At 40.1% G+C, this 23929-nt stretch overlaps 1 protein-coding gene and 1 pseudogene across 1 annotated transcript; both read left to right on the top strand.

Moving 5' to 3' along the window:
- The first annotated feature begins 3964 nt into the window (after positions 1 to 3964).
- On the top strand, positions 3965 to 6083 carry LOC121999453 (annotated as a pseudogene).
- Positions 6084 to 19972: 13889 nt separating this feature from the next.
- Positions 19973 to 22711, top strand: LOC121999452 (receptor-like protein EIX2). Its single transcript, XM_042554136.1, has one exon. The coding sequence runs from the start codon at positions 19973 to 19975 to the stop codon at positions 22709 to 22711; it is 2739 nt and encodes a 912-aa protein (XP_042410070.1).
- The last annotated feature ends 1218 nt before the right edge of the window (positions 22712 to 23929 follow it).

Here is a 23929-nt window from a genome sequence, read left to right as displayed (position 1 = left end):
GATCCAGCATCAAAGTTGGAAGAGGCTTCGATCGAAAGCATCTTCCCGATTATCGACTTCTATTCTGTAGGCTTCTACAGCTGTGAAGACCCCCATCCGAGTGGGGTGAAAGCTCCACTTTAGCGGTCCTCAGAAGGACTGTCGGTCTGCCGACTCCTCCATTGTCCAACCGAACATCCTCCCTATCTAAACTACAGGTCGAAGCCAACCCTGCTCGGACTCAATCTGCCCTACCCCCTCCCCCGATCGACCAAGCAACCCTTAGGTCCATTATTAGTCCCCTTCTAGTATCCACGCTTCGGGGCAAGTCCAAGGGTAGGTCCAGTTCGGAGCCCACAGGTCCGAGCGGTGGTAGACACGTATCGACAATTATCATACTACCGACTGATGAATGGTGTCATTCAGATGACACCGAACAATGCTCTCCTGAACACAAAATTAGGATTCAAGGTCCTGCACAGCTACAATTCCGCCTAGGGAGTTGGCTGACGATTTCAATCAAAAGGCAACTGGGGTAAGTTTAGCCAAAATTTCTCACATTTTTTCCTGATCAGCTATAATTGAACTCTTTTACTTACAGTTCTGGGTGAAGGGTCTAGCTATGTGCTAGAGGCTAGCTTTCTTGGAGTATGAGAACCGACAACTGCGAGCCCCAGTCAGGCAAACAGATGCCTCACAAGTTTGGGTAGAGCAGCTAACTACCGAGGTGTCCCAACTAAAAAGAGACTTGGACATGAGCTCTGAGCAGCTGCTTGGGTCTGAGCAGGCCCTTATGGTGGAAAAGAATAAGAATCACGATTAGGTCGTCCATCTCAATCAGCTCGCCAAGTAGTCCCTGTTGGTTGCTACTCGGAACATCGTACTGGTTCTCCTGTACAAAAATTTTGTACAAGTCCCGAATCTTTTCTAACAACCTATTGTGTTCTTTAGAAATTAAATTTGGAATCGCAAACAGAACTTAACATTATTGATTCCAAATTCAACTTATCTGTTCTTAGAGGTTTTAAACTTGGATCACAAACAATGCTTAACATTATTAATCCAAATCCACCCATGTTACAAAGTTGATTAAATATTTATTTCAGAGATCGACTTCCAGGTTAAACATGGCGAGGCATTAGGTCTTCTTGGGTATGGGACCATCCACCATTTCCTAGACAAAGCCTTTCAACAAAATTCAATATTTAATCTCCTTATAGTAACCCTAGGTTTAACCACTAAGAAAAATCGAATCACAAAATCGAAAAATAAAAAAAAACACATAATTGAAACATAAAAATCGATTGCCTAGAATTGTTAGCATCTTATGTTTGGTATTTCAAAAATTCGTACAAAGAAAATTAGTATGATGCGGAATAAAGCAACTAGTTATACCTTTCTTTGTTAACAAAAATCTCTTGACCTTCTATTGTATTCCTCTCCTTCTCTTGGACGTCATGTGGGTGACGATCTATCAAGAAGAAATCCACCTAAGCCTTCTTCTCTTTCTCTAAGCTTCGGCCACCAAAGGGATCTAGACAAGAGAGCCTTCTTTCTCTTCTTCTTCTCCTCCTAGTAACTGGCCACCGAGACTCCTAGAGGATTAGATGCCGCCGGCTACAAAGTGGAAAACAAAGGAGAAGAGAGAAAGGGAGAGGGACGACCACCAAAGGAAAAGAGAGAGGAATAATAGAATAGGTTGTATGTCATGAAGGCACCCTCTCCTTCTCTTTTATAATCCTTGGTGAATCCAAAAAAGAAAAGTTTTATAACAAAAAATAAAACTTCCTTTAATATTCATGACATGGTCGGCCACCTCTCATCAAACAAACAAGGAAAGATTTTAAACAAAAATTAAAATCTCTCTTTTAAAATATCCCTTTTGTGGTTAGCTATAAAAGGAATGTTTTATAAATTAAAATTTCTCTCTTTTAAATCCTTTTAAGGATATCTATAAAAGATAAGATTTAAAAATAAAACTCCTTTTATATCATGGTTACAAAAAGAAAAGTTTTGTCAAAAAATTAAAATCTTTCTTTCACATTATAGATAACTACAAATAAGGAAAGATATCTAATATCTCTTTTAATCCTTTGTAGAAAATCTATAAAAGGAAAGATTTTAAAATTTAAAACTCTCTTTTAAAACCGTGTGGATGAAAACATAAAAGGAAAGATTTTATCAAAATTTTATTTTTAATAAAATCCCTCTTCCCTTTCACACTTGGCCGGCCCCTTGCTTGGGCACCAAGCAAGGCTTGGCCGACCCTAGCTCAAGCACCAACCTTGGCTTGGCCGGCCCCTTGCTTGGGCTCCAAGCAAGGATAGGGGCCGACCCCTAGCATGGGCTAAGAGGCTAGACTTTGGGTGGATATAAGGCTTAAGAGACTACAATAGGGACCGAGAGGAGGAATTGGTTATGGTCTCCCGATGAACTTGAGCTTCCCGTGTTCGCCCCGAACACCCAACTCAAGTTCATCAATAATAACTCATACCACTAAAGAGCTATCATTGAACTACCGCACCAATCTCAAATATATTTTGGGCTCCTTCTTATCATGAGTGTGTTAGTCTCCCTGTGTCTAAGATATCGAATGTTCATTAATTAAATGAGTTATTGACACTCACATAATTAACGTCTAGCTCCTTCTTATTCACTAAGATTTTCCACCTGCCTAGTTTCATTCACTAAGGCTTTTCCAAATGGCCAACTTCATTCACCGGGACTTCTCATCACCTAGCTTTACTCACTAGAATTTTTTTCACTACCCAGCTTCACTCACCGAGACTTCCATACCAAGTGTCTGGTTAATACTGATCAACTTGGACTCTTATCTTCTGTCAACCTTCCCGTTGGACTTTTCCCTTGCCTAAACTCCAGTTAGGACTTCCAGTGATCGACTTTATAGTCCACCTTATTATATGTGATGTTTATTGATACCAAAATACACAACTCTTTATGTAGAGAATCATAGTGATTTCAGGTCTAAGGACTATTCATGTCAATAGTCACTATGAGAATGTTTATGACACTCATATAACAATCCATGAAATATTTTCATGGCGGATCAATTAAGTACATATTCTCTAATATATACCTATGTGTCAATTTGATATCTTATATCTATGACTTATGAGATTAAGTCATCAGTTAACGTACATGCTAGTTTCAATACATTAATATTATCTTTTTATATTAATGCTTGACTAGGAATAGTTAAGATTAATATCTATATATATATATTTATAGTCTTCCACTATCAATCCAACCAATTGATAGACTGTAGATTAGAATCTACTATCCTAGGACATTATTTTACTTATTCATCTAGCACATATATGAAGTAAATATAATAACCATTAACTTTACATTTATTAATGAAATATGATATAATGTGTCTTAAGGCAATCAACTCTTGATTGACTCTTAGGGCTTACGTTAATAATATCAGCTGCACTATACTATTTGGTTTGCTAGTACATGATCTTTGCCAACAGAGGTATAATCAAGATTCAAAATCTTGAATCATGTTGAAGCTTTAGTTTTTAACTAGAATGATGTGTTGGTATCATACCAATAATTTAGGGTGAAAGGAGGAAGAAAAAAAGTTTTATATATTTAAGTTTGGACTTTATTTTGCATTTGAAATTATATAATTGTATTATTATCTTGTATGAATACAAACTATAAAAGAAATAACATCATTATCGCAATCTATCTTGGCCTATATTGTGTACCATATTTAATAATAGAGAGAGGGAGACAATGTTGCTAAAGTTTTTATTGATCTTGCTTTGAACTCCTTGTGCAACATCTCATGGCTGCACTCTACCTTCTTCATTATCTCTTCAGGATTAGTAAATTAGATACTTAGATTATAAAAAAAATAGAGGAGGCCTCATCGGTCAGCCGATTGGTGCACAACTAAGCATTTGTTTGAGATCATAATTTCATGAGATGATGTTCTGTGCTGGTTGATCAAGAGATGCACCTACTCCTGGAGGTGATTGGTATTCAACTCTTACGATCTAACTAATCTTAGAAGTGACTAGTCTGACCCCACAAAAGTTTTCTAAGGGCCACTAGGGTAAATCAAAAAGTGCAGATGATTCCTGACGAATGACCCAATGTCACAAGTAATTCAAACTCCTCAAGTGTAATATGCCCTGAGTGAGATTAGAACTCTCGTTGCTTAGGGAGCCTGTCCCATCGTTTACCATCACACCAAAGCCCTAGGGCTAGGCGATGCGCCTATTTGAACTATATGGAGGCGAGACTAGGCTCGGTGATCGAATTATGTATGCGGATGAGATCTTGAAGGATGGTTTTTGCTTAAATATGAGTGAAACACCACTTTGTCTATTGAAAATGTTGGACAATCTGCCGGAGATTTTAGAAAATTAGCCGAATTTAAATTGCACCAAATTAAATTCAACTTATATGTCAAGAAGACTTGAGCTTATAATCTCAAGCTGTCAACAGAGACTAGTTTCTGCCAAGCGCTGACTACGGAGTGGTTGAGCAAGCAGAGCGGTCGAGTGGACAAATCGACCGAGCGAGCAAAGTGGTCGATCAAGTAGAGCGGCCGAGCTGGCAGAGCAGTAGAACGTCTAATCGGGCTAAGTGTCAGTGCGGCCGAGTAGCAAAGTGACTGATCGAATCGAGTGACTAAGTGGAAGAGTAGCTGAGTGGGCAGAGCGGTCGAGTCGCAAATTAGACCGAGTGATCGATCGAGTAGATCGACCAACCTGGTAGTGCTGTCGAGTAGCAGATCAGGGCGAGTGGTTGATCGGGGATAGGCAGGCCGACCTAAAGGCAGAGTAGCCTGAGCGACCGAAGCAGATCGAGGCCTACGAAGGATGTAGTTTTCTTGAAACATATTCGTCCCATCTCTTTATATAAGCGTATCGAGTAATGATTATTCAATACTCAAGGATTAATGAGCAGCAAACAATAACCATGGTTCATGTGGCAAAAAGTTGATTATTCTATTTGGGCAAATTTTGCCCCGACCAGTCCAACATTTGGCGCGCGCACACGAGTTAACTTGGTTTAGTGCAATCTGAGCTCTGGATTTGCATCCCCTCCTGCGCACCCACGCGTGAAAGAGAATCTCTCCCCATACATTTATTCATATCATCAATGCATATGAATCAATATAAACCAATTAATATGTGATTAAAATCTCATTTACAATGGAGTTCTTTTTCCTCTTCCACCTCTTCTCCATTCATATATATATCCAATAGAAGGTTGTTACTAACTTGCTGGAGGGCAGCGTGGAATGCTGATATTGTGGTGAATGGCTTGCCATCTACAGAGACAAGGGAAGTGTATGAGGAGATTAGTCAGTATTGGAAGGAAAGGATTAGTGTCCCGATAATAATCTCTCTTGCAAAGGGTGTCGAGGCTGGCCACTTTAATTAGATCCCATTCTGTGGATTATAACACCTACTTAGACGTCCAAATCTGCAAGTAAATTTCTCTACTCATCCTTAGCATACATTCAAATGCTTAAGAATATAGAAACTCCTACTTGCTCATTATCAGTTTTAACTCAAGAATTCTCTCTATAAAACACCAGAGTTAGAATCAATATATTCTAATACATGCTGACTTTCAAAGTTGGGAAAAAAAATGGAATCATCAATTTCCCTCAGAAAAAGTATTAGGCCATCATTCTTCTTAAATAAAAGTGTTAATATGTTTGAGTCTCCCCAAGTGATACTAGCAATCTTAACACGCATCTGTATGAAGATAATCGAATGATTTCTTTCTTCCAATCTAACAGTCTACGAAGTAAAAGATAGTTTTAGTGATTACTCTCTGCTCATATTTCAGTGTTTTGAATGTGAAACAACAGCTGGAGTTCCAACTAAGAATGTTCTTTATCTAGGAGGACATAATATAGCATCGGAGATCAATGTATAACAAGGAATACCGCGGATGCTTGGATTTGTGGGGTAGAAAAATGGAGAAACCCCCTTGCCAAATTCTTGAGGCAGGCGCATTTCATCGTGTGGGATAACAGTGATGTGGTCACCCATGAAGTGATGGGTGGCTTGAAGAATGTTTACGCCATCAACGTTTGTCTGTCGTGTTAGCTTTGATAGGTTCATCGCATTGATTTTGTTGGCATGGTAGTGTAACAACAAGAAGAAGAATAATGGGAGAGAAAGAAATAATATGAGAACAATAATAAAACTTATTGTTTACTGGTATTTGTCCTGAGAATAATAATTCCACTACCTTATCGAGTAGAAGATCCATCCACATAGATAGTTCAGGTTTCCTCTGTTTCAGGACTTGGTATTTCTGTAATAAAATCTGCCAAAGCTTGACCTTTGATGGCCACCCGAGGTTGATACTGTATAAAATACTCACTGAGCTCAGTCGTCCACTTGATCAATCTTCCGGATGCTTCTGGGTTAGCAAGCACCCGCCCGAGAGTGTTGTTAGTTAATACTATAATGGGGTGTGATAGAAAATAAGGGCATAACCTCCGAGCTGCTAGAACCAATCCATAAACTAACTTTTCGAGTGTCGTATATCGACACTATGCCCCCTTTAATAAATGACTCAAAAAATACACAGGCAATTGTTCTTTTTCTTCCTGCCTCACTAATACAAAGCCAACAACATGATCGTTAGCTGATAAGTACATCCACAAAGTTTCTCCTATTACTGGCTTAGCTAATACAGGAAGAGTAGACAAGTATTCTTTTAACTCCTCGAACGCCTTGCTGCAATTCTCATCCCATTGGAACTTAGTTGCTCGTCGGAGTACCTTGAAGAAAGGGAGACTTCGATCGACCGACCGAGAGATGAATCGAGATAGGGCAGTAATCCTCCCTGTCAATCTCTGAGCCTCCTTCAGGTTCTTTGGGGGAGCCATGTCCTGCAATGTTTTCACCTTGCTGGGATTGACTTCTATTCCTCGCTCGGTCACCATGTATCCCAGGAACTTCCCTCTCTTGGCCCCGAATAAACATTTGTTGGGATTGAATTTGAGCCCATAACTTCTCAGAGTCCTACAAGTTTCCTCAATATCAACACATAAACTAGAAGCTCGTATAGTTTTTATAAGGATATCATCCACATAAACTTCCATATTTTTCCCAATCTGTTTCTGGAAAACCTTGTTCATAAGTCGTTGATAAGTAGCCCCTGCATTCTTGAGACCAAAAGGCATAACATTATAGCAATAAGTACCTTCAGCAGTTATAAAGCTAATCTTTTCTTGATTAGCCTTACCAAGTGGAATTTGATGATAACCATGATTTAGCTTTATTATTTTGATTCATAATGCATATTTTTGATGGTCTATTCATAGCTTAAACTCACATATACATTACATTTTGTAATTGCATTTGATTTTGGACATAATTGTAAATTAGCTAATTTTCATGGTATTTGATGCTAATATTTGATTCTTATTTTGTAGGCATCAAAAGGGTCATGGACCCAATCATATTGGACCACATTTGGGCTCAAGTCAAGAGCTAATCAAGTCGATCAAGCCTCGGAGCATTATAGGCCGTTCATCCAAGATTGAACAGATCTGGACCATCCGTTGAAGATCTGGACGATCCAACTTAATGGGGAGCAGATCTGAGCCATTGATGAAGATCCAGAAGTTTTGATGCAGATCTGAGTTCATCCAGCCATTGATCCAGCCGGATTAATCTGGACCGTTCATTGAAGACTGGGCGGATCTGGACCATCCAGTGATGATCTGATCGATCCGACCTACAGGAGAGTAGATCCAGACCCTAGATCAACATCAGTACCTTCAGATCATATTTTGGATGACTTTCACCGTTGATCAAGCTCAGAACAGTATCAGCCGTCCGATTTAATTTGAAAGGGATATAAAATCTGTTGAGAAGCTACAGTACACTGGGGCTCGGCTTCGTGATTTCCGCTACAGTGTCATCGTCTTCTTCCTTGCGGCGGCCGAGTTCCCATTCCACGTTCCAGATCCGAGAGCTTGGTTTCTTCACCGACAACGATCATCAGCTGCCGGCGTTCATCTTCCGGTGGTCAGAGAGTGTTGAGAGAGGTTTCTCGGACGCAACTCAGGTTCTGCTCACTGCCGCGATTCCGATTGTGGAGGCCTCCCAATCGGCGATCTTCGCATCCACCAGAGCTTAGAGGGAGGTCTCCTGAGAGCTACTGGACCTTTTCCGATCTCCATTCCGCAGCCAAATTATGTTGAATTGGCTATTCGATCTAGTTTGCAACTTCACAGAACCTGAGCTCTGTTTCTTCGGCAGGTGAGGTTATCAGAGGAATGTGAGCTGAAGGGAGGTTTCCTGGAGCTATGATCATTCCCTGGTAATAGTTGGAAGCTTGATTATTGTTGTCGGGTGCTTGAAAGGAGGTTTCCGAGAGCACCTCTGTTTTGGAGGTTTCCTGGCAGATTGAGGAAGTTTTTGAGCTTGGATCCGGATTGTGGAATGCTAGGGTTTAGATTTCTTTGTTCTTGTCCTTGAATTGTTCATAAATTTGCTCAGATCTTCAGATCTGATACTTTCTCTTGCAATTTCAATCTCGTTTGAGTTTTTATATTACAGATTTTGATTTTGTGCTTACAAATCCAGATTTTACTAACCCATTAGAATTGATTTAGGTTCTATTATGTTTCTGAAAATCTATTACTACTTGTTTATAGGTTAGGTAAATTTGTTAGCGATTCCTTGCTCTATACAATCAATCTTGTTACTGTGATCTTGTTTTCATGTTAAATGCTACTTGAGTTTCCGATTATTACCTCTATTTCACATTATGTTGTTGAAGATTGAATGTTTAAGTTGATTGAAATTGTGAATTGATTGTTGATTTTGTCCAATAACATTGTGTTTGAACTCTTGAGATTAATTGTTGATTGTGATTGAGAATTGAAGATTTGGAAAGTGAGATGAGTATAGAATTGGATTATAATGGTGAATGCAATGTTGATTTCGGTTCACAATTGTCTTTAGTTCTTGAGTTTAATGGCTACTGAGAATTTGAATGCTTTGTTATTGTGAATTGAAAGGGTATGTGTATTAATTAACTCATTTGATGAGATGATACTTAAGAATCTGAATTCAATTGCGTTTATCTGAAGAGAAGGAAATGGATCATGTTTAGATGAGAGTTATCTTTCTTTGATACTATTCTTGATCAAGTTGAGATTAGATTTTGATTGGAACCAATAATATGATTCATACACACCTACTAGTTATCCTTGGAAAAATACGACTTGGGACTCCTTACTACACGCATTTTCTTTAGCTTAAATGGGTTCCAATCTTTATTAATTTGGAGCGCCTTGTGACATGCAAAAAGGCCGACACCAGAGCCATGTCCTGCAATGTTTTCACCTTGCTGGGATTTGTTGGTGCAACCTTAGGTCAAGGTTGACCCGACTCGAGTTGACTTGACTCGAGTTGTATTTTGATGTTTGACTTGGGAAGATTGTTGATGCAACTTTAGGTCAAGATTGACCTAGTTGAGTTGCATGTTGATGTTTGACTCTTGTGAGAGAGTTCTATTCTTGTTATGGGACAAGAATAGATGGTTGGGAGATTATTGGTGCAACCCTAGGTCAAGGTTGACCTGGTTGACCTGAAAAGTCCAAGTATGGAGACTTGGCAAACGGAAAAGTCCAAGCAGGGAGCTTGGCACGCGAAAAGTCCAAGAATGGAGACTTGGCAAACGGAAAAGTCCAAGCAGGGAGCTTGGCACGCGAAAAGTCCAAGAATGGAGACTTGGCACTGGAAAAGTCCAAGTACGGAGACTTGGCAGGGAAAAGTCCAAGCAGTAGGCGCGGAAAAGTCCAAGTATGGAGACTTGGCACGGGAAAGTCCAAACAGGAGTTTGGCACGGGAGAAAGTCCTGGTGAGTGAAGCCAGGCGGTGGAAAGTCCGGTGAGTGAAGCCAGGCGGTTGGAGAAAGTCCTGGTGAGGCAGAGGGAAAGACCTAGTGAGTGAAGCAAGGCGAAATCCTGGTGAGTGAAGCGGTGAAAATCCTAGTGAGTGAAGCTAGGTGAAAGGAAAGTCCGTGAGTGAAGCCGGTGAAAGTCCGGTGAGTGAAGCCAAGGCGGTGGGAAAGTCCTAACTGGGATGTTAGGCGGTGTGGAAATCACGTGAGTGAAGCGGTGAAAGTCCCGTAAGTGAAGCCGGGCAGGAAAATCCGAGATGGATCGGGGATGATCGGACATCCGGTGTTGAGAAAGTCCAAGTAGGTCAAAGGATTGACCGGACACTTGGCGAGGGAGTTCTAGCAGGTCGGGAGTGACCGGATGCTAGGGATGAAGTACCAATAGGTCAAGGTTGACCGGATATTGGTTTGAAGTCTTGGGACTTGGTTTGGGCAAAACCAAGCTCGGATCGGTCACCGACCGATCCGATGATATTTTCTCGATCGGTCGGTGACCGATCGATCTAAGCTCTGTTGATTCTTGTCGATGCAGCGGCCGATGAAACAGAGGCGAAAAGCGACTGATCGGTCCACGCCGATCGGGCCATCTGATCGATGCGTGGACCGATCGAGGCAAGCATCGCGAAGAAGGAAGGGATCGGTGCGTGGACGATCCACCTCTTCCACGATCGATGCGTGGACCGATCAGGGTCCTAGCCGTTGCGACGCAACGGCTAGTTTCTTCACTGTTTCTTCTTCGCAGGTATAAAGGATCAAGGGCATCTGCTGTGCGTCGCTCTCCTTCTTCTTCTTCTTCTCTTTGCCCCTGCTTCTTGCTGTGCTTGAGCTTTGCTGAGCTCTCTACTTCGTGAAGCTTCGTGTGAGCTTCCCCGGCTGGTCAGCTGCTGCTATCGTTCCGTGAAGTTGCTGCTTCGTCAACGGAAACCAGTCGAAGGCAAGATAGTGTGTGTTTTTACATTCTTATTGTTCTTGCTTCTTGTTGTATTTCTTGTACACTTATCTTGCTGTTGCAAGAGACTTTGTGGCGAGGTTTCTCCACCCAGAAGGAGTGTTTGATTTAGCCGGTTTTCCGGGGACTCATCCACCGACGGATTGATAGGGCTCGTCCACCTTACGGACACGCCGAGGAGTAGGAGTTTCATCTCCGAACCTCGTTACATCGATGCGTTGAGGTTTGATCTCTTTCTTTGTCGTTTCTACATTGTATTTTCCGCTGCGCTAACCCTAATCGTAGGAAGAAACGCGAGAATTTGGGGCGGCTATTCACACCCCCCCTCTCTAGCCGTACAAAGGATCCTAACAAGTGGTATCAGAGCGAGGTCGCTATTCATCGGATTAACACCCGTGGGAGCAAAGCTAGAGATGGATCAATTCGGAGAAGACATCACCATTCCACCCTTCTACAATGACAACTTCGCATATTGGAAGGTAAGGATGATGTATTTTCTTAGGACTAATATGTTGAATTGGTTCTGTGTACAAGAAGGTTTTACTCCTCCAATGGATAAAGAAGGAGAGCCTCTAGAGAAGAACAAGTGGACGAAGGAACAAGTCCACCAATCTACAATCAACAATGAGGTAACTAAAACAATTGAATTTTCATTACCTACTAATATTTTGTGTAAGATAGGTAAGTACAACAATGCCAAGGAATTATGGGATAACTTGGCCAAGTACCATGAGGAGAGCTCCACTTCAAGCCATGAAGAGGAGCCTAGTGAGCCAAGTAGCTCACATCATGGAGGGAGCGAATTGGGAGTTGAGGGCTACTCAACATCCAAGGAAGAAGAGGAGGAGAATTCCTCTTGTTCAAGTTCGGAGCAAGAAGAAGAAGTTTCCACCTCCGGAAGGGTTGAAGAAGAAAGCTCATCTCCATTCACAACTCTAGGTAACTCAAACACTGTGATTTCAAGCAAATTACACATAATGTGTTTTGAGTGTAGGAAACATGGACATTACAAGAGTAAGTGTCCAAAGAGGGTAAGAAAGACTCCACCGGCACCAAAGGTCAAGGAAGCCGGAGTCCCAAAACGCAAGGGCAAGGAGCACATCGTGTGCTTCCAATGCAAGCAAAGGGGACACTATAGGAGCCATTGTCCGAGGGGGAGGCAACCTCACAAGGGCAAGAGACCGGGCACATCGATAGGGGGAGCTAAGGCAAACCCTAAGGTAATCTCTAAGGTTCATTATTGCAATTCTAATAAAACTCATGCTAGTAGTTTTGTTGCAATTGTTAATAATGATAAGCATGTTAACTTTAGGAACCAATACATGTGCTTAGGAGCTAAACATGTTAGCCTAGGTAAGGATAACACTAGAAATACCAACCCTAGGATTAACGCTTCTAAAGTTAAGGAAAACCTAGGTAGAAATCCCAAGAAGACTAGACATATGCCTAGGAATACCTCAAGGAAGAGTGATAAATCAAAAATTGAGGTATTAGAAACGGAGAATCAAGTCTTGAGGTCAAGGCTTGATACCCTAGAAAAGGCCCTTAAAAATTTAGAGAAGTCAACTCTAGGGCCTAAGGGTCAAATGTTCAAGGACAAGAAAGGTTTGGGTCACAAACCTAAGTCCCAAGTGGTCAAGCCCACTTATCATAGTGTTCCATTCGATTATGGAACAAAACCTAGGGCTAGGAAGACCACCACCAAGGTCACAAGGAAAGTCACCCCTATAGTTGACCTTGATGAGACCCAAATGACCAAGGCTTTAAAGCCTAAGAGGGTCATTAGGAGGGTTGCTAGGGAAGTCATCCCTAGTGAATATTTAGTGAACCCAATGAGCTCAAATAGGTATTGGGTTCCTAGGAGCATCTTCTCTACCCCATAAATGGGTTAGAGAGTGTCAACTCCAATAAGAAGGGTAGTTAACCCAACTTTGAGGAAATTGACACTCAAGGAGCATTTTCAAGGTTTTTGGAAACCTTTGAAAATGAAATGGAATAATCTTTATCATTCACTCCTTGGAAGAGTAAAGTGTGCCAAAGTGAGAATATATTAATCTCACTTTAAGTTGACACAATTTTGAAAACCTAGAGAAATATCAAATTGGGATTTTGATATTCTCTTAGGTAATCAAGGCAATCCGGGCCTTAAATTAGAAGTGCTACTCTTGTAGAATTTTAAATGGTATAAATCAAACAAGAGATCAAGAAATGCCAATTTGGGTTTTGACATTTTCTTGGAGCACTTTGGGCAATCTAGGATTAGGACTTAAGTTAGCTAAGTGATTAAGGATACTTAGATAGGGAATTTAGGTATTTTATTTGTGCTAACTTGCCATGATTGGTTGCCATATGCCATGCCATGACATCATATTTATTTTATTATCATTTGAAATGTCATGATAATGCTTAGGTTATCTATATGTCATGTGTTAGTTTAGTTTCAAACTTTATGCCATGACATCATGACATTGGCACATGTTTTCATTTATGTTATTAATTTATGCCATGTCATCATCTCTTGCATTAATAATCAATGAAATTGATTTAAGGATGAAAAACACATTTTGATATTAAGATCAAATTTGTGTTTAGAAAATGCATGAGACCTTAGTCTAAGATACCTAAACCCATATCTCACATCAAATTGACTTGAATGTGATTTGATACACCTTAGATGTGTGTGAGATATTAGGATCATGAGTTAGGATCAAGGTGCATAGGTTTTGTACCTAGATGAGCCTAATTCAAGAAAATAGGGATCATAGGGAAAGCTTGTGTACAAGTCATGTACATTTAGCCCTAAGATTATGGTCCTAAATTCAAATGGTTTTAAAAGCATTTTAAAATTGATTTGAAAAACCTTGATGAAGCTTTCCTAGTGATAGCATTCTTCATTGAGCAAGATGATACAAAGATGACTTAACTTTGAACTATTTCAAAGTTTTCGAATTTTGTATCAAGATTTGAAAATGGAAACTATTTTCATAGAAAACTATTTTTCCATGATAATGTATGTTATGAGGAATGTATCCTCAAAATTTCACAATTTTTCGAATTTTCTGGAATTTATTAGGGGTTTCTGAATTTCGGGAGAAGAAAAATCAGAAATCCCTGTGATCAGTGTCTGGATCGGTCGCTGGACCGATCCAGGGAGGGCTGGATCGGTCACAGGACCGATCCAGAGTGCTGATCGGTCCGGTGACCGATCCAGTGAGGTCTGATAGCGTGCCAATGTGCTGAAATTCGACTGCATGTCTGAAATTTCGGCTGACAGTTGGTTTTTAGATTTATAAAGGTTTGAAACTCTTGTTTTGTTGGTGCAATGGTCAAGGGGGAGTTGGCTTTTAGGGGGAGTTTTTACTCCTTGAGGATTAGTGATATGGGATTATCATTAAGTGGATTGTTGAACTTAGTATCAAAGGGAAAATAAGAGTTTCAATGAAAGGTATGGGACTTTCATTAGGAAGAAACTCTTGACCTTGATACCCTCCTTTTTCTTTTTGATGTGTGTCAAAAAGGGGAGAGTGTTCATTGGAGAATTATTAGAGAACCCAAGTTAGGTTATCGGTTTAACCTAAGCTAGGGAAAGAATGTCAAGGAATGTTCGAGGAAGAACATTGGAATACCTTTTGATGTGTGTCAAAAAGGGGGAGAATTATTGGAGAACCCAAGTTAGGTTATCGGGTTAACCTAAGGGGAGAATGTCCAGAGAATGTTCAAGGAAAGAACATTGGACATTGGAAGATGGTTGGAAAACCTAAGTTAGGTTATCGGGTTAACCTAACTTGATTATGATTTTGTCAAACATCAAAAAGGGGGAGATTGTTGGTGCAACCTTAGGTCAAGGTTGACCCGACTCGAGTTGACTTGACTCGAGTTGTATTTTGATGTTTGACTTGGGAAGATTGTTGATGCAACTTTAGGTCAAGATTGACCTAGTTGAGTTGCATGTTGATGTTTGACTCTTGTGAGAGAGTTCTATTCTTGTTATGGGACAAGAATAGATGGTTGGGAGATTATTGGTGCAACCCTAGGTCAAGGTTGACCTGGTTGACCTGAAAAGTCCAAGTATGGAGACTTGGCAAACGGAAAAGTCCAAGCAGGGAGCTTGGCACGCGAAAAGTCCAAGAATGGAGACTTGGCAAACGGAAAAGTCCAAGCAGGGAGCTTGGCACGCGAAAAGTCCAAGAATGGAGACTTGGCACTGGAAAAGTCCAAGTACGGAGACTTGGCACGGGGAAAAGTCCAAGCAGGTAGCTTGGCACGCGGAAAGTCCAAGTATGGAGACTTGGCACGGGGAAAGTCCAAACAGGGAGTTTGGCACGGGAGAAAGTCCTGGTGAGTGAAGCCAGGCAGTCGGAAAGTCCTGGTGAGTGAAGCCAGGCAGTTGGAGAAAGTCCTGGTGAGTGAAGCCAGGCAGGGGAAAGACCTAGTGAGTGAAGCTAGGCAGTGTGGAAATCCTGGTGAGTGAAGCCAGGTGAAAATCCTAGTGAGTGAAGCTAGGTGAAAGGGAAAGTCCTGGTGAGTGAAGCCAGGTGAAAGTCCGGGTGAGTGAAGCCAGGCAGTGGGAAAGTCCTAACTGGGATGTTAGGCAGTGTGGAAATCCTGGTGAGTGAAGCCAGGTGAAAGTCCTGGTAAGTGAAGCCAGGCAAGGGAAAATCCAGATGGATCAGGGATGATCGGACATCTGGTGTTGAGGAAAGTCCAAGTAGGTCAAAGGGATTGACCGGACACTTGGCAGGGAGTTCTAGCAGGTCAAGGGAGTGACCAGATGCTAGGGATGAAGTACCAATAGGTCAAGGTTGACCGGATATTGGTTTGGAAGTCTTGGGACTTGGTTTGGGCAAAAACCAAGCTCTGGATCGGTCACCAGACCGATCCAGTGATACCTTGTTTTCTCTGATCGGTCTGGTGACCGATCAGATACCGAACAGGTCTGGTGATCGATCAGCAAGCGAACAGAGGCGAAAAGAAAGGCAGCCTGATCGGTCCACAGACCGATCAGGCCATGTCCTGATCGGTCTGTGGACCGATCAGAGACGAGCATCGCGAGAAGGAAAGGAAGGGGATCGGTCTGTGGACCGATCCACCTCTTCCCTGATCGGTCTGTGGACCGATCAGGGTCCTAGCCGTTGCGACGCAACGGCTAGTTTCTTCACTGTTTCTTCTTCGCAGGTATAAAGGATCAAGGGCATCTGCTGTGCGTCGCTCTCCTTCTTCTTCTTCTTCTCTTTGCCCCTGCTTCTTGCTGTGCTTGAGCTTTGCTGAGCTCTCTACTTCGTGAAGCTTCGTGTGAGCTTCCCCGGCTGGTCAGCTGCTGCTATCGTTCCGTGAAGTTGCTGCTTCGTCAACGGAAACCAGTCGAAGGCAAGATAGTGTGTGTTTTTACATTCTTATTGTTCTTGCTTCTTGTTGTATTTCTTGTACACTTATCTTGCTGTTGCAAGAGACTTTGTGGCGAGGTTTCTCCACCCAGAAGGAGTGTTTGATTTAGCCGGTTTTCCGGGGACTCATCCACCGACGGATTGATAGGGCTCGTCCACCTTACGGACACGCCGAGGAGTAGGAGTTTCATCTCCGAACCTCGTTACATCGATGCGTTGAGGTTTGATCTCTTTCTTTGTCGTTTCTACATTGTATTTTCCGCTGCGCTAACCCTAATCGTAGGAAGAAACGCGAGAATTTGGGGCGGCTATTCACACCCCCCCTCTCTAGCCGTACAAAGGATCCTAACAGGATTGACTTCTATTCCTCGCTCGATCACCATGTATCCCAGGAACTTCCCGCTCTTGGCCCCGAATAAACATTTGTTGGGATTGAATTTGAGCCCATAACTTTTCAGAGTCCTACAAGTTTCCTCAATATCAACACATAAACTAGAAGCTCGTATAGTTTTTATAAGGATATCATCCACATAAACTTCCATATTTTTCCCAATCTGTTTATGGAAAACCTTGTTCATAAGTCGTTGATAAGTAGCCCCTGCATTCTTGAGACCAAAAGGCATAACATTATAGCAATAAGTACCTTCAGCAGTTGTAAAGCTAATCTTTTCTTGATTGACCTTACCAAGTGGAATTTGATGATACCCCTGTTAGGCATCCAACATACTGATAAATTCGCATCCGACCATGGAATCCACCATTTGATCTATACGGGGTAGAGGATAATAGTCTTTCGGGTAGACACTGTTGAGATCTCTGAAGTCAATACACACTGCCACTTGTTACTTGGCTTAGAAACCAAAACCACATTAGTCAGCCAGCTTGAGAATTGTACCTCCCAAATGTATCCAGCCTCCAGTAGCTTATCTACTTCTTCTTTGATAATCTTATTCTGGTCAACTTTGATGTCCCTCTTTTTTGTTTGACTGGCCGAGCATCCGGATACACGTGAAGAGCGTGCTCCATAACCATTGGCGCAACACCTTTCACTTCCTTAGGTGTCCAAACGAACACATCACTGTTTTTGGTCAAGCAATTTATCAAATCCTCTCTGAGATCAGGATCTAGGTCGGAACCGATATGTGTGGCAGCTTCCGGTCGGTCAGGCTGTATTTTCACTTCCCCCTTCTCTTCCTTATCTTCCATCGAAAGAGTCTCATCTTCTTGTGTCGTTATGACCATCTTGACAAAAAACAACACTTGATCTCTAGTGTGATCGAGTGTTGGAAAAGGGAATCCGATCATGAACTTTATTAGACAAAGGAAGCACAAATTCAAGACAAACAAAGAAAAGTTATTTCGCTAAACTCGAAATAGTTGGAGTCATCCCCAAACAAAGGTTGTTTGGAAGGTATATTTTCATTTATGTTTTGATTAATTTGTATATTAATGCATATGTTAATAGTTTTATTTAGATTATGCTTAAATGATCTACTATGTTTACATTAAATAGTTTTGTATGTCTAAATAAAAAGATTAAATTGGCATTAGATGAATCAATCAGATGATAGTTTATCTTTGTTATGCTTCAAGGTGACAAAAGACGAATACGCTTACCCCCAGCGCCCCCGCCAACCTGTCCTAGGGTCAACAAGGAGGAGGTAAATCACGGGCGGCTACTTGCCTTTGGAATACTGACTAGCACATAAGGGAGACATTTACTCGGCTTTGTCGAGATTCGAACCTCAGACCTCATGATGACAACACCTTATGTGCTAGCCACTAGATTCATCCGAGGAGACATCTTTGTTATGCTTCAAGAATCTTACTTTAATGATTAAATTGTAATGTATACTTAGAATTCTAAAGATCATGATCATATTTATTTTTGAAATCCATAGGAATACTTCTTTAATTTAATTGTTAAATTATAAAATAAAATTTAAATTTCTGTTGTCTATAAGTGTAGAAATACCATATGTGAATTTTAGATTCTGTTCTAGTAGATATATTATGGTAGTCTTTCGTTTTTACCATAGAAGTTAGTTATGTCGGTTATTAATAGTTGTGTTAGTTACTTCATACTGGCTGCCTCTTTTTTCAATTTATTTTGGGAGAGCTTGACAAAATGTAGTAATGCTAGTTATTGATTCTGTATAATATATTTACTCAGTTAGATACCTCTTAAATTCTTTATATAATACATTTACTTTGGTAGGAGTTTCTTTACTTGTTTTTTTCTAAGGTTCAGAATGATATACTTCACTATTCTGAATTAATCATTAAAATTTTATTTTACAAGTGGTCCAAGTCAATAGAAAGCAAAAATTCATTTATCTTCTCAGTTATCGTAATTTATCTCCTCCGTATTAATCTTGAGACGGACAAACAAAGATACTAAAGCGAACATATTCATCCTTTTACAACACTAGTGTGACTTAATCATTAGAATTTTATTTTACAAATCTTCCAAGTCAATAGAAAGCAAAAATTAATGTTACCGGTGACAATTGTGAATGATATAAATGACCATTGTGAATCAACTATTAGATTTTTTTTTCCCAAATCTTTATAGTAGGAGGCAAATGAATCAAATTGTTCTTCAATAGGTTGTGAGCAGCTCGATCAAAACTTGACTCAAACTTGAAGTTGACCGAGCTTAAGCCAAGCTCAAGCTGGCTTGATTAGAAATCGAGCTGAGCTCGAGCCTAATTATTACTGGTTCGATGGCTCATCAAGCCAAACGAGCCAACAATAATATATATATATTTATAATAAATTAATTTATTTATTAAAAAAATAATAAAATTTTTGAGTTCGAGCATGTAATTAAATATCAAGCTCAACTCTACAGGCTCGAGCAAGTTCGAACTCGAGTCGAGTCAGTATAAATCGAGTCGAGCCGAGCTTGAGCCTAGGCTGGCTCAATATCGACTTAGCTCGTTTATGGTATGGCCCTACTTCCAAGTCAATAGAATCATTTAGGCAAAAAATTAATGCTAATGGTGAATTCCATGGATAATAAATCTCCTGTTAATTTTATCTAAATTATACGAGGGAGAGAGGGAGAAAATGTTGCTAAAGTTTACGTTAGACCGTGTACAATTATTGTTAGACCTTGTACAATTATCTTTATACAATATATCTATTTTGATAGGAATTTCTTTACCAATAATCTTTCTTTTAAATTGATCACTATCGTGAATTAAATTGATCATTAGATTTTTTTTCCCAGTCTTCCAAGTCAATAGAAACAATTAAGCAAGAAATTAATGCTAATTGTGACTTTCATGGATCATAAATTTCCTATTAATTTTATCTAAATCATATAAGGCAGAGAGGGAGAAAAAGTCAGGCAAGACGTTAATGGTTATGGTGACTTCCATAAATCATAAATTTCCTGTTAATTTTATCTAAATTATGTAAGGGAGAGAGGGAGAAAATGTTGCTAAAGTTTACAGCCTCTCTGTATAATTAATTATCTCTATTGGATATATCTATTTTGGTAGGAATTTCTTCACCAATTATCTTTCTTTTGAAAAAAGAAGACTTAGAATGATATACATCACTATCGTGAATTAAATTGATCATTAGAGTTTTATTTTCCAAGTCTATTAATTCCAAGTCAATAGAAATAGCCAAGCAAGAAATTAATTCAGATGGTGAAATAAAATGTTGCTAAAGTTTTTGTTGATCTGGTTTTGAACTCTTTGTGCAACATCTCTCTCATCTCATGGCTGCTGCTGCTACACTCAACCTTCTTCTTTACCTCTTCTGGATTTCTCTCTTCTCTGGATCTTTGCAACTCTGCGTAAAGGAGGAAAGGAAGGCTCTGCTGAGTGTGAGAAGTGGTTTCCCTGTTGTCGACAGAGGGCTATCTCCATGGGAGGGCGATGACTGTTGCAGTTGGGAACGCGTAGGATGCAACATCATAGGTCATGTTATAGAACTTGACTTCTCTTTAATTATTTATACATCTGATGATGTTTTCATCAGAAACGAGGTGCATCCTTCATTGTTTCAATTGAAGCAATTGCAGTATTTAAATATAAGTGGGAACGGCTTTGGTGGTCGTCCAATTCCTGGCTCGATTGGTTCTTTAACTCAATTGCAGCGCTTGGACCTTTCCGAATGTGATTTTGGAGGAGAAATTCCCCTCCAACTTGGCAATCTCTCCCATCTACGTCATTTATCTCTATCTGATAATCGGATTTCTGGAAAAATCCCGGCATCTTTTGTCCATCTCAGAAATCTGCAGTTCCTGTACCTGAACACTAATAACATCAGTGGAGTGATACCAGAAGATATTGGAAACCTCAAAAACATACAAGGCTTGTTCCTCCATTATAACTGTCTCGAAGGTGTAATACCGAAGAGCATAGGAAACTTGAGTAAACTGTCAAGTCTGGTCCTTTTTGGTAATGAAATTGTTGGAGGCTTACCAGAGACTATCGGCAACCTAACTGCATTGCAGAATTTGAAATTATTATCTAATCAGATTAGTGGGAAGATACCAGATTCAATTGGAAATCTCATTCAGCTAGAATTTCTCGATATCCGTTATAACAACATAAGTGGATCGATCCCTCGTACCTTAGGAAGTCTATGCAACTTGAGTGACATCTGGCTCTCTTATAACAGTATGACAGGGGGACTTGCTGAATTCTTTGAAGAACTATCAAGATGCAGAACTAACAAACTTCTTGCCGTTGACTTGCATAGCAATCGGTTAAGTGGACCCTTTCCGAGTCATTTTGAGAGGCTTCAAAGATTAATTTATCTACGCTTTGGTTTCAATCAATTGAGTGGCTCAGTTCCAGCATCCTTGGGGAAATTGTCTGCATTACAGTGGTTAGACCTAGAGTCAAACCACTTGGTTGGAGACATCACAGAAGCCCACTTTGCCAATCTCACAAATTTATATAGCATGGATATATCTGACAACAACTTGTCAGTCAAAGTGAGCCAAGATTGGCTTCCACCATTTCAAGCAAGATATATCTTAATGCGCTCTTGCAACTTGGGACCCAGATTTCCTACATGGCTGCAGAACCAAACCAGTTTACAAACGCTAGACATATCAAATAATGGAATATCAGATGCTTTTCCTGATTGGTTTTGGAGCATGTGCTTATCAGAAATGCAGCTAAATGTTTCTCACAATCATATGAGAGGGATGTTGCCACACTCTTTAGAATGCTTCAAGGATGTAGGTTCGTTTGATTTGAGTTTCAACAACTTTGAAGGCTTCATACCAAGAATGCTTGGTGAGTTTAGCATTTCCTATTTGATTTTGTCCAATAACAAATTGAATGGCAGCATTCCGACTTCCATTTGTACAATAAGAGACTTGCAAATGGTAAACCTTGCCAATAATGATTTATCTGGAACACTCCCAGATTGTTGGGGTAATGCATCAAGCCCAACGATTATTGATGTTTCCAACAACAAATTATCCGGTGGCATTCCCAAAACATTTGGGCTTTTAGCCATACTGCAATCACTGCACATGAATAACAATAGTTTATTTGGTATAATTCCCTCAACTTTACAACACTGCACTGAACTTGTAGTTATTGACTTGAGTTGGAATAAATTGTTCGGAACTATACCCAACTGGTTTGGAAGGAGACTATCAACATTGCGAGTTCTTTCTCTAAGGTCAAATAATTTTACTGGTGCAATTCCACAACAACTCTCTCTGATCCCATCCCTCCAAGTGCTAAACCTGGCTCACAATAATCTCTTTGGCTCTTTGCCTCCAAGTTTTGGCATGTTTAGTTCCATGATGACGAGCCAAAACAAAAATGAATCTACTCCATTATATGATGGTTCCTTTTATTACAAAGAGAGTGTTATGATAACTGTTAAGGATTTAGATCTTCTATTCACCACTTCGCTTTCAATTGTCACCGGCATTGACCTCTCAAACAATAATCTTTCAGGTGACATTCCTATAGAGATCACAAACCTCCATGGCCTTCGCTTCCTCAACTTGTCAATGAATCATTTCTCAGGTAACATACCAGATAAGATTGGTCTTATGGGTCAACTAGAATCCCTTGATCTTTCAACAAACAACTTATCGGGTAGAATTCCAACGAGCATTTCATCTTTGTATTCTCTGAGCATCTTAAATTTATCCTATAATAATCTTATTGGGAAAATACCAACGGGCAGTCAACTACAAACCTTCACCAACTTATCTTACATCGATAACCCTAAGCTTTGTGGGGAGCCACTCCAAATCAGGTGCCCAGGCGACATCCCAACCATTGATAATGGAGTAACAAAAGAGGAGGACATGCATGAAGATGATGAGTATGAGAGAATTTGGTATTTCATTGGCTTTGCTCCTGGATTTGTGTTTGGCTTTTGGGGATTTATAGGTGCAGTTATGATCAAGAGGAGCACAAGAATCAAATACATCCTAATCATTGATAGGATTTGTTGTTGCTTTATGTATATGTAATCAAAATTTAGTCTTAAATAGGCTTGAATTAATTCTAGAATTTATGTATACAATAAGAGTTTATACTTTTATAATATTCAGAACAAGGTTGTTGTAATGGATAAAGGATGACATTAGTATTTAAATTATGGATCATGTATGAAAAGTGTGCTTAAGTCAAACCATATTGTTTATCCACAGGTTCTTTACTCAAACATGTGGGCGAGACACTCACTGATCAACATTCATTCCATATATGACTAGATTTTCTAGCTTGAATTGTGAACCTTCATGTTGTGAACATGCATGTAATCTCCATGTTCATGTGTTTTTTTCTCTACAAAGATAACAAAGTTTATCGGAGATGAAGGCACCCCTTTTTGGGTCAAATATTTGCAATCACTTTTTAGATAGTGCCTCATTAGCATTGATCCTCTTGAGTAATATCAACTGCACTATAATATTTGGTTTCCTAGTGTTGAAGGCATTCTACATGATCTTTGCCAACACCAACAGAATCAATATTCAAAATCTTGAATCGTGTTGAAGCTTTAGTCTTTAACTAGAATGATAGTGTTTTGGTATCATACCAACGTTTTCAATATATGATACTGTGGTGAATAGAAGGTGAAAGGAGGAAGAAAAAGAAGTTTTAGTCTCTGGGTATTTGTGACTGTGCATAGAGAAGGAGAGGAAGACAACTGAGCCACCTGGATTCCTACAGTCAAATTCATCTCACCACCAATATCCAAACCTACATTTGGAAAATGTGAAGGCTCATCTCTGCAGCTGGATTTTCTGTTGCTTCGTTCACATTTGTACAATGTGAAGCAAACGGGGTAAGTGAGCAGGTTGCTTCCTTCACATTTCTGAAGGCAATGGCGTGGTTAGTGGTGGACTTGAGCTCCTCGAGGAGAGGGATAGTCATATGTGTGGGAGAGGGCTTCCGCAATCGCCGATGATGTTTGAAACTTGATGGTCGTCGCCGGAGCATGGTTGTACCGGTTTTTATTTTAGGTTTTTAGGTCAATAATATTCGTTGTTCCTAATCTGATGCCTTCTCAAAAAGCCCACATTTCAATTAAATTAGTTCAAAATATTATTCCGATTGCATTGAAAGACAAGGTGTGTATATATATACAATTTTGGTACAATGTACATTCTTACGTGAGCGACCAAGGGCGACAATTGATGTGGCCATTGACACGGGGAAAATGTAAATTTTTTAATTCCTCTCTT

This window comes from Zingiber officinale, chromosome 7A (assembly GCF_018446385.1).
Source record: "Zingiber officinale cultivar Zhangliang chromosome 7A, Zo_v1.1, whole genome shotgun sequence".
NCBI classification, from domain to species: domain Eukaryota; kingdom Viridiplantae; phylum Streptophyta; class Magnoliopsida; order Zingiberales; family Zingiberaceae; genus Zingiber; species Zingiber officinale.
The sequence above is the reverse complement of the archived record's forward strand: the minus strand, read 5'-3'. Positions and strand labels throughout refer to the sequence as shown.

Excerpts from the sequence above, each read along its gene's own strand:
- LOC121999452 (XM_042554136.1), top strand. The coding sequence starts at position 19,973 with ATGGCTGCTGCTGCTACACTCAACCTTCTTCTTTACCTCTTCTGGATT.